General features: G+C 39.8%; 1 protein-coding gene across 21 annotated transcripts in view; it reads right to left on the bottom strand.

Moving 5' to 3' along the window:
- The window catches only part of IKZF2 (IKAROS family zinc finger 2), a 112,193-nt gene that overhangs the window by 39,060 nt on the left and 61,065 nt on the right, over window positions 1-12,068 (bottom strand). For all 21 annotated transcript variants that reach the window (XM_085228708.1, XM_085228711.1, XM_085228709.1 and 18 more), the window contains one exon: window positions 4,624-4,791. In XM_085228708.1, the coding sequence (XP_085084834.1) occupies window positions 4,624-4,791 (168 nt within the window). The remainder of the gene's footprint in view (window positions 1-4,623; window positions 4,792-12,068) is intronic.

Genomic DNA, 12,068 nt, shown 5'->3' on the forward strand with positions numbered 1-12,068 from the left:
GTAGGACACCTCTTGGGGCTGGTAGGATGCTTTGCATGGTAAAACAAGGAACCAAGAAAAAAGCCCTTATGGAAAAGAAAAGTAGAGTTGCAAAGCCAGAAATGTAGAAAAAGTTACTGAATTTCCTTTCCCCGTACAAGGGGAATTTACCTTTTTAATGAGACGTGTTGTGCACTGTACATACTCTGCTGAAAGTGTGCTTCTGGGAGTTTTTGCCTAAGCCTTTCTTTTCAAAACAAATGCTTCACTGCTTTTCTTTTGCAAATAATATGATACCATTAGTTCAGTGCTATTAAAGAGCTGGGTAGCAACAAAGTGCAGCAGCAATATAGAAAGAAGAGAGGGAAGAAGAAACAAATATTTGTAAAAAGCAGAAAAGGGAAAAATAATTTTCTAGAAAGGAAAGAGGTGGCTTGGAAGCAAATTTTAAAAGGCATCATGAGGAAAAGCTTTTGTGACAGGAAAAAATAATGATGTGACTACCCAGTTTTTAGGAAGAAATAAACAGTAAAACTCCTGTCATATATGAATAGCACATACATACTCCCACAGTAAGGGAATGTGATTGAGGTTGCCAAGACAGAGACAGGAAAATAGCAAAGTTCTAGAATTAAGAGTGCCTGAGAAGGCCTCATTTGGCCTATCTGTGTGTATGCATGACCAGACAGTCTTTTAATTACATAAATCATGTAACAGGTGTCCCACGGGGATTCCCACTTAACGAGAACCTAACTCTGATTTTTGTTTCCTCCTTAGCAAGTGATCCCCTTCCCCTCATCTACTACTTTCTACCCAAGCCCTGCTCTGAAAACTAACACACCAATGTTTTCTATAGGCTTTTCTAGATTGCTCATCAGTGCAGCCTTGGCTTTTTTCATAACTATCAAAGTGTCTCTGTTTAAAATAGTGTTATGTGGAGAAGGTTGACTTGGCTCTTTTAGACTCAAGGAACTCACCTCAAAACATAACTGATAATTTAACACACCCTCTCAGCAAAGCCTGACTTTTCAGTATAAAGGAGCATCAGGTTGTATGCCGTATTTTTTGAAGTACAGAGATCCACACCTAGGTGCATTAAACATCAGATCTATCTGTCAGAACAATCGTTTTCCTTATAAGTTTTGCTTTGCTTATTAGTTGCCTACAGAAGAATTTGGCTCATTTATCCTGTGCGTGTTTTCGTTTAGTTGTGCAGTTCTAGAGATGACAAAGGATATAAGCATGTCTCAGGGTAACACAACAGGTGCTTTCTGACTTCTATCAGGGACTGGCTTTGTCTAGATGTCTTCCTCTTTAGAACAGCAAATGTTAGGCAAGATAAAGCCAATGCCTGCTAGCTGGTCACACACCCTGCAGGAAAGGGCTACCAGCTTTTGCTCCAGCCCCCCACAACCTGTCCTTAGACTCATGTCCTGGAAGTCAGCTTGGGCATCTCTCCAGTATCACCTCTGCTGTGGAACCTCAGAGCCAATCCTAGAAACAGTATCTGAAACTCCTGTAAGAAGTGTCAGGCTCAAGCCAGCTGTTAGTGCAATTCTCTGCAGGAATCTCTCCCCAGGCATTATCCTACTGTTGTCCTGAAGGCATCATTATGTTGCTGAAACCAAAGAAGCTGTGTGTGGGAGGAAAATATAGACACAAAGTTCATCAGAACTGCATATGTCAGTAAAAGGTAAATAATTGCAGGAGCAAATAAGTGCAAGATAAGTCCTTAATTATTTAGGGTTAAACAGCAGTAAGTACTACAAATGTGAAGTAATACTTTGCTAACCAGTCACCCTAGAAACACATGATAAGATACAATTCTGTACAAGATCATGATACTCAGAAAGATTAAAAAGAAAAGGAAATAATATTAAACAGCACAAACCAAATAATCCTACAAAGGCAAAAACAAGACAACAAAAAAAACAACACAAAAACAATATTTTTTTTAAGCTAATAGTAGTTTCATTTCAAACCTCTCTGAGGTGCTTCTGCTAATTTATGTTAACAATTCCTTACTTTTTCACCTTTCCTGTCCTATTGTATGAAAACCCTGCACTAGGAACAGGAAAAATGGACTAACTGGCAGCAGTGATGAGGAGGTGGAACTGATCAAGTAGTGACACAAAGTGCTTTCAAAATCACAGATCAAGCTAGCTCGGAAAAAAAAAAAAGATAAAAAATGTCTTCAATTCCTTTCCTTCTTGCATATATTGTCTTCCACTTAGAGTGAGCAGCTTAAAACACTCTTGAGAAGAAAAGTGGTGGCTTTTTTTTTTTTTTTTTCTTTTTCTTAATTAATAGCACTCTTGTTTAAAGAGGAAATGGATACATAACATTAAAAAAAAGAAATTTGTCTTGCATTTGTTAAATCATGTGCCAGATTCTCAGGTAGTGCCAAATAACACTACTTGCACGCTTAGAAAGTATGATTCTAAACTATATTAACTAAGAAGCTGATCTAAAGAGCTTTCCTTTTATAACTACCAAAACATATTCAGATTCACCTCAATTTAGGCATAAGTGTACCAGACTAAAACAGGATTGAAGTCTCATATTGCAAAACTGTTTTCCATCTTTTCTGTCTATAATTCAACTACGTGACATACTGTTTTTTTTTCTGGTCAGAAATAACATAAAATGTATGAACTTCATGAAGTTTACACAGTTTTGCTGTAGTCTTCAAGGCCTACCTATAAGGTTCCAATGTGCAATTTATTAAATAATAAAAGCACTTGCATAGTATGCCGATAAGAAATAGTTAAATCCCTTGGGAAAGTCTAATCCATCTTCTCCATGAACAAGATTCACAACTGCGGGCATAAAACCAACCCAGCTGGGACAGAAAGACATTAATTTCCATGCCCATATAGGTTGGGTGTATGTTTGGGGGCAATATTGCAGGTTTTTAACTCTTCATCTGTGAGTGCTATTCTAGAAATTGTCTTGAAGAGCAATGTGAGAGCACTTGGCTGTTTCTCTTGAGCCTCAGTCAAAACAGTCGTAGCTGACTGCTTATAGTGATAACACTCCCTTAAAATCGCAGTATGACTACAGCTGAACACAGCTATATCAGTTAGGGAAGGAGCTCTGGTGGGATCCATACGCATAAGCTGCCTAGATGCCTTCTGAAAAACCCATGCTTTAATTGTGTTTCATCTTCATGCCAAAAGCAGAAAGATCAGCCATGTACTCTTTACACAGGAAGAATGAATAATTGGTATCAGTAGCTGTATCTAGGTAATAAAAGTCTATATTCATACTGTGAAAACGATCTTCAACCTCAATATTCATGTTTTGCCATGTGAGTTCTTCTACGTCATGATTCCTTTCTTAATTAAATTGTGGATGTCTTCATTGCGTTTTTTTTTTTTTTTAAACTAAATTTCAAGTTGAAACTAGTGTTATGGCCAGATGTGTGAAAATCACAAGGCACACTGTTCCACAGACATCTTTCCCTTTTGACTTTCAGATCAATTCCTCCCAGCTGACACATCTCAGGCAATACTCTTTCAGCCTAGCCCTATGCTTGCGCTCATGCTCATGCTTTCTGTCTAAAGTATGTTTGCAACAGTGCAGCCTCCTGTGTACCTGGAGAAATTTACTAGTTTATCCTTTATGATTCTTGGAAATATAATGGAAACTCAGTACCCTAATGCTCATAAAAGAGAAAATTCCACTGAAGTGAGGCTGACTCTTAGAATAAATGTGTATAAATAGTCAGAAAGCTCCGTGATGACATTTTCACATGCAGAGTTTCTGTCTGTAGCCACACTTCTACCACCATGTTTCAGTAGTCACGTTTGCTAACACCTTAAAAAAGTTCATCTGTAATCCTGTCACTTCTAACCAGTCCAATTATCTCTGCTCATTCAACAGTGAAAAACACAGTCTCCTATAAATGGTCTGGACATAAAAGTTGAACATCCTAGTAGATAAAAATCACAGCAAGTTAAGATCTTACTCAAGAGATCTACACAAACGAGTGAAGTGGGCAGAACACAGCCCTTTGGTGTAGCATACAGAGATTAGAAACACCTCCAATCCTGATCATCAGGGCTATCAACATGACTACTAACATACAGTTATGTGACCGTTACTTCTTTAAAATCTATCAAAAAAAACTGTATCAAGCAGGCAGGGAAAGCCCAATCTCTCCCACACCTTTATGAATTAGAACTTTACATGAGAAATAATTGAATAAAAAATGTAATCAGAAGGATCTTGAAAGATCAGCAAGTATAAGCTCTACCAGCATACGGCATTTAATAGATGAAGAAATTGGTATGAACTGCAAAGCAGACTTCTGAAAGCACAAATTTATTTTTCTAATCTGTGGAATTTCACAGCCACTTTGGGGCCTACAGTGTCAGAACAATCTGCCAGCAAAGTCTGGATACACCCGAGGAGACATTCAAAGGGAAATGTGATAGCATCAGCAGAGAAGCTCAGCTACACAAAAGGAGAGGTGTGGCTGAACCACAACTTTTCTGATTCACATCAAGGCTTTTCCAAAGCTCAGAGCTGTGCTATCTGAAGAGGATGGTCCAGAAACACAGTTACTTTCACGACCCGCTTCACTTTAGCAGTAGTGAGAAAGGAACCAACAAGGGGGAAAAGAAGACAAGGCGGGCTCACCGGAGTGGGTCCTGAGGTGTCCTGTGAGGGCGTCCCTCCGTCGGCAGGCGTAGCTGCAGAAGGGACATTTGAACGGTTTCTCCCCAGAGTGCAACTTGATGTGCCTCAGCAGGTTCCCCTTCTGGGTAAAAGAAGCTCCACATTGATTGCAGTGGAAGGGGCGTTCACCTGAAAGGGAAAACAGAAGGGAGAGTGCTGTCAAGAAACACCAGAAGGAGCCCACTGTCCCACTCTTTGTGGCGCTGTCATCTCACATAGGTCTGCTCGCACCGACCATTTCTTCTGCTTTGTGGGTAAAGCCCCTAAATGGGGCTCTTCCCCTTACACAGCATCAGCTTGAGCTGATCATTGCAGCCTGATTTTCATGAAGTTCCCAATCTCAGAGGCTTTGTCTTCTGTAAATGATGGAGCTCTGCTCAAAATTTAGACCCGTAACTGGAGCCTGTGGTGTTTGTCTCTACAGTTTTGCACATATTTTTAGTATTGGTCCAATCCATATAAATATTTGAAGTTGAACACAAGGACTGGACCTGGACAGATATTAAAATCTTTGTTTTAAACTAAACCTTTTGCTTACACTACAGCTTAATTAAAGTCCCCTTTTAAAGGCTGCTTTCCATTGCTGCAGTGGTATAAAGACAGTTAATGCAAGTGACAATCAGGCCCACAACCTTTGTGAAGTAGCAAAGGCTAAGAAAGTCTCATGATGTTAAATTGAGAAATAGGCAAATTTGTGGAAAACTAATGGAAAAGATTTGTTTGAAGCAATAAATAGTTAATTTTAACGGAAACTCTACTCCTTACTCAATCCACCCCACAAACATTCACATACACACACAAATTATGTTGACGCTAATCATTTATACTTACCCTTGATAGTGGGGACTATATAAATCAATATACTCTTTTTTTTTTTATATATATATATTTAAAGAGGAAAAGAAATCTGACAAACTGACATAGGTTTTCTGAAGCATTATTAAGACCGTAATCTAGATCAACATTTGTTGAGGACACTCGGTTCTGTCCTGGGCATTTCAGGCACACAGTCAGCCATAAGCACCTACTTACATCCCACTGGGCAGACTAAGTCAGTAGGGCACAAAAATACACTCAGCACTTGCCATTCATCCAAGCACTTTATTTCAGCCAGACTTTAAATGATGAATGGACTTCACTAACCATGGCTCCCCAGCTCTACAAGGTCTGGAACATCAGATTTCAGATGTAAGCACTTTCATTCATTTTTTTAAGCATATTCCTTAGCATGGAGTCTTGGTCAGATCCTGATGGCACTCCTGAGTTTGAATTCATTGGCATGAGGCACAGTTTTTGTGAAAAAGAAACATACTCTGTGATCTTTCGCATCTCCCCAACTTCTTTTTTCAATTGCTTTAAAATGGTTACTCCCTGGCTATACAAGAACATTTTTATCGTAGTAGTTCACGTTGGTATTTACACCAGTCACATCTGTCTTCTGATTCAAATGGATAGAGGGAGGGAGAGAGCTCTCCCAGGTGTCCTCTAGCAGTTCTTGCTTTGGTGGTTTAAACCACTGCCCATGCCATGGTCCTGTAAGGAGGGCAGCAGAAGGTAGATGTGCCACATATGTACCACATCTCTGCAACTTCATTTTGCGTGCTGAAGATACATCTGAAACCACTGCAGATGCACTGAAGAAGATATTAATCTTGCTGCCATCTTGCAAAAAACATTGCGGACTAATAATAAAGAAAAACCAAGCCATGAAGTTCTTCTTCCAAATACACCAAATGCAAGCTCACTGAAATTGATAGAGAGTTTGTGGCTTCTCCATTAAACTCCCACAATACACTTGAAGGATCCGATTAGCCATTATCCTCTTTTATATCATTTCAAAATGTCCTAACAGGGATACGTGAAGAGAATAAAGTCAACAAACCCTGTATGTATATGTATATATACACATATATATGCTTGCGTGTATTTTTCTTTTCTGTTTTGCTTTCAGTGTCTGAGAAAACCAGGCAAAATTTCCTCCTCTGACACATTTCTCAGTATTCAGGAATAACAGCTTCAGTTTCGGGATGACAACATAAAAGAAAGCAGCAGGATTCTCACCAAGATTCAAGTCTGTTCTTTCATTCCTGCTGGTTTTTAAGCTATGCAGTTCGTGTGTTTTACCCAACTTTTCTTTGATATTCTCGGAGGCCACATATGAGCAGGTATTATTCCCCAGTAAAACGGGCAGCTGAAGACACATTCGAAGTCTTCAGTTAGGAATTCAAGTAATCACTGTACTTCAGCTCAGTGGCAAAGACGACATGAGAACAAAGTCACCAATAGCCTGTTCCTTTCTTGCCACATACAGAATCTGCTACAAGAGCACATTTTACTTTCAATAGACTACTTTAATCCAGAAGGAATCCATTTTTTCCTACCAGTTTTAATTCTGAGTAACTACTTCGATCTGTTTCTTATAGTTTTGTCCAATCGTGTATTTCCTACGTCTTGATTAAACTGCAGGCTTTTAAGATGACAATTAATTTTAGTCACGTTCATGCTATTGAGTAGCAGCTTTTAAATCTAGTACAATTAATCTGAGGCACAAATATCCAAAAAAAAGCAAAAACTGAGTAATAAGATTTTTCTGTTTTTCTATAAACTCTGCTGTTTGACGTCCACTTGAGACAGCATCAAACCAACCTTTTCTTTATCACTTCAGTGCCTTGACAAGACTGCTCTCCCTGTTATTTTTCCTGCTGTCTTCTGCTAGTAGGTTTCAGTAGTACTCCAGCATTATTGTTGTTGTCTAACAACAAAGTAACATCCCTGACATCCTTATTCACTTCCCTTACACTTCTGTGAAAAGTAGTTTTTTGTTCATAAATGAAAACTAATCATAGCTCCAATTAACCATCCACTAATAATAACTATGCTGTATTCTAAGATTCAGCTAATAGTACCTGAAGTGCATCCTTTGTAAAGAATTATCACACCAGATCTAGGTAGATTTACATCTACAGCCAGTAGAAATCTGGTGTCTACACCATGCTGGTTTGCACAGCCAGAGCACTTGGGAAGGGGTGCTGCTCCCATCCTGCAGTCCCATGAGCCCACAGGTACTGCACGATACATGGGATAACCTGTCTGACACTGGCTTGGGCAGCTCTACTTCACTCATGAAGAGTCTTTACCTAAATACATTTCCTCTCTACATGGCAGTTCCTGTGTTTAAAATATTTTCCTGTCTTTTGGGGTGAGTGCAGCACAGATGCATAGAAACCAGAGACCAATGCAAGAGATTGCACGTGTGACCACGGGAGGCAATGGACAACTGTAAGCATGGTGTGTGTTTCACCATTTAAAGCTAAACATTTGCCTTTTGATTCTGTTGTGCTGATTTATTAAAATAGGAATTCATAAAAAGGACATGTACTGAAATGTGTGACTACATGAGCTTTTAGCGTTTTAACACTGGAAACTATGTGACTGCAAATACTTTTGTCTACTGCTAAATATTAAATTTTTCTCTCTTTTAAAGCCAAAGCAGGGCAAAAAAGCCTTCCAACCTTAGCAACTAAAAAAAGACTCAGTGGAGTGAGGGAGAAAACAGCAAACCAAACAAAAAAAGATGTTTCTCTTCAGCTCCAGATTTAAGACCTTAAGTCAGACCCTGTTCTGCAGCATGGAGAATTTAATTATCTAAAGCTACTTCAGGAGTGGACAGGGCAAGGTGAGCCAGAGCTGCCAAGTATTACCTTTCTAAAGGCTTAAGAAGAGCAGCTTGTGTCAGGGAACAGCACTGATAATTAAGAAGAAAAAACACAACCCCCTGCCCCCAACGAAACAAGGTTTTGTTTTCTCTGGTTTTTAAAATCATTTTATACTCATATAAAGTGTTGATTAACAAGTGTAATTTCAAACATTTACCTCTAAATTACAGTAAAACACTGCAGAAACAACAGAGTTCATTGGATAAAATGCCATCCATTATAGCTATCCGTGAAAAATAATACTGAAATATGACTTCTCTTTAGCTACACTAGTATCTAAAGCACACAACTTAACTTGGTGTTGTGTAAACAAATACCGAGATGAAAAGCCACGTGGACCAAAGAGTTGGGTTTATTAACATGACACGGTCCTTTACAAGTGTCTTTGTTATATGGCACCTCACCAGAGACTTCAGAGCAAAAGCTACGAGTGCTTTCTAGTTGATTACAGCCTGAAACCAGCCAAAATAGCTGATTAACTGCTATAAACAGCAGGAATATTTTACCACGTATATGCCAACTGTTATTTCAAAGAGCAAACCGACTCCATTTTCTACTTAATCGGACACTTCCCTGTACAACAATTCTCCTTTACCGCCTCAGCACGGAAGTGCTGCGCAGGAGTTTCACTATGAGTTGGCCTTCTCTGAATTCTGTACCCCTGCAAAATACATCAGCGACATTTTCTGTACCAAAACAGAAATGTAAGCGGGGACGGAGTGCGGCCAAAGCTGTTCTAACACTTTTAATGAGACTGTCACAAGTGGCTGTCAAAATATACATCAATAAATAAGTATCTCTCCTAAGATAGAGAAATTCAACTCCTTCCACTTGGAATCAATTGCTTTCCACTGTGTTTTCCACAGCTTAAAACCTTTCAATGTAAAATTTGGGAAAGCGGACCCCCCCCATTTCTGTAGATCTGGTGTTGTTTTTAATACCCTGTGCCCACAGACCTCCTGACAAAGCACACTTCATAACCCTCGTCTGAAAGCTTCCATCCCTTTAAAACCAGAAGGAGCAGCTCACAAACTAAGCACATTCTTGGTAAAAGCAAGGCCTGCTTACTTTCAGAGCAACATTCAAGTCCCTTCCTATGAGTGCTTTAATTACTTTAATCACTTCTTTTTTCTCTTTAAAAAACACAGGTTTTAAAGCCTCTTCAGAATGCTAGAGAAAGCCAGGAAAGAGTCTTTATAAACATAAAATCCAGGTCCAGTGGGACTACATTTAGCATCTGTTCTGGTTTAATATATATCAAAGACCTCAGCCGTTCCTGTTTGGCACATATTTTTGATACACAGAGGATAACTTCGGTTCTTCTAAAACAGGATTATTATTACTTTAACTACTTACTGTAAAATCACTACGCTCCTGCTGCCAGTGAGAAAGTAATTCTTCATACTGACAGTACTGATTTGCACCCTTCGACAGGAGGCTTTTTGTTAACACTCGGGTGAGAAGAAACACTTTTAAAACCGCTCTGATCCTGCTCTGTCCCAGATGAAATCTCAGCAGCACTGCTAACACACTGGCAGGCAATGAGATGCAACATGCCTTCATCCCAGTGAAATACAGAGCACCAGACTTGGCTCCATTCCCACGTCTGTTATTCTGGGGACTACCCCGTTTATATACTTACTGTTCTATTCACCGCTCAACAATTTGCACCTCACTTGCCATCCGTGATTTTACTATGGTTTGTCTTCGTGTTTTTTTGTTTTGTTTTTTCTTTTTTTTTTGGGGGGGGGGGGAAACCCTCTTCCAAAATAATGCCATTTATTATAAAACAGTAGTGGCAAATCTCTATGGAAAAACTTCTGGGAAATTCTGGGTGATTTCCAAGTGTCCTCTATACACAAATTTACAACCACATTCTGAAAAGTGAAAAATTCTTTCTGTGAACAGGCCAAAACCAAATGTGTTTAGCGAGTACTGCGAGTCAGACATATCTTTATGCAGAAAGCCATTTCAAAAATTTCAAACATCTAAGCTCTTCTTCCTTACGCTTAAGTACAAAATGATACTTTCAGAGAAGTCAGATGATTCATTTAGGAACTTAAGTAGAAAATATCACTCCCTCAAATTTGGTCCTATGACTTTTGATTCGTTGCCAGATGATTCTTATTCCAAGAGGTAGCCTGCAGTAGGCTACAAAGAACAAATTAAAGCCAATTAAACTCTTGTACTAGAAGAATTAGGTAGTTCAAGGGAGTTAATTGTTGTGTGTTAATAGGACCATTTGTTTAGATTTGTTCCTAGTTAGCTGCTTTAGTCAGAGAAGTCTTTTATATGGACCAGTATGACTAGGGTTTCCTCATCCAGTAGTAGTGCCCTAAAAACCTGAACTCTGTCCCCCCCCCAAAATAATAAATTCGTAGTTCCAATGCTGCATATGCTCAGTTATAAGGCCATGCATGTGATAGTAGAACTGAAGGTTTTCCTCACCTTATCTTACTTTACTGACTTGATGGTACTGCAATGCACATGGAGAGCAGGGAAAGATCTGAAACCCTTCTGTGGTTAGCACTCCAAAAAGGCTGAAAACAACACAGCAGCGGTCCCAGCTGAAGGGTGGCAAGAGCTCTGTGTCGCTGCATTGCTCCCCGAAGCTGCAGCTTGAGGTCTGGCTGTGTCAGCACAAACCCCTTACTTCTGGGTGTCTAACTCTCCCAAATCTGAAAGCAATGAAGACGATTCCAATCCTGTCTTAGAAATTAATAGCGCTTCCAAATCCAACAGCGGACTGGAAAAGCACTGGGTGTTACTGTGGAGAAAAATCACTATTCATAATGCAAGTGAGAGATGTGGAGCACACTGAGCATGGCCACTGCATGGCTGCAGCAGTAAATAGTTTCTGCTTTGCACAAAATGAGGACTGAGGACATTTTAATTCAGGCCCGCTAGCAGAAAGTCTGAAGAGGTGAGAAATCACCGGCGTTCCTTTTCATTAGCTCAGACAAATTGGATTATTGACTTCATCTTCTTCCTCAGCATCCCCAAGCACAGCCCCCGGCATATCCAGTGGCAATATTATGTGACTCGTTACCTCCAGCAGTAACAAAAAGCTCTGATAAAGATGCTGCAACCTGGGGCACTTGGTGTGGAATATGAAATTTGGGCCAAAAGAAGATAGAGAAGGAGGAAAATAAATCAAACCTATGCTGACACGTGCTATTTTTTGGACACAAGCATGTGACATGTGAGGAAGGGATCAGGGTTAGCCAGCTCACTAAAGTACAGAGTGCAACACCATTAATTCTCATATCGAACATTTCTTTTCTGTCAGTGATGACAAATAAATAGAAAGGCCTTTCTCATGATGGCTCTGCAGATTACGCAAACGTTTCACCTGAATTACCAGCATTTCAGAGAAACATTGTGTTCTGTGGCATCGAACAAGCAGTTCTGCTATCGAGGGACCAGGGAGCAGACCATCACTCGTCCTTTATGCAAGTGCAAAGGATAAATAGGAAATCTGTAAATCTAACAAGGCAGGGAGTGGCCATAAGCATGAGAGAAAATGGATGCTTTCCATGAGGATGAGAGGTGGGACACCCAACTGTCACGCTCTGTCCCTACCCACAGGAGAGGATATTCTCCCCATCCCTAGACGTGTTTGGCTGAACTATTGTGATGTGGCAGGGCAACTGCTCCTGCAGAGCAGAGGAATAATGCCTGCAGGAAACT

Source organism: Meleagris gallopavo, chromosome 7, assembly GCF_905368555.1.
Source record: "Meleagris gallopavo chromosome 7, MGAL_WU_HG_1.1, whole genome shotgun sequence".
Lineage (NCBI taxonomy): Eukaryota > Metazoa > Chordata > Aves > Galliformes > Phasianidae > Meleagris > Meleagris gallopavo.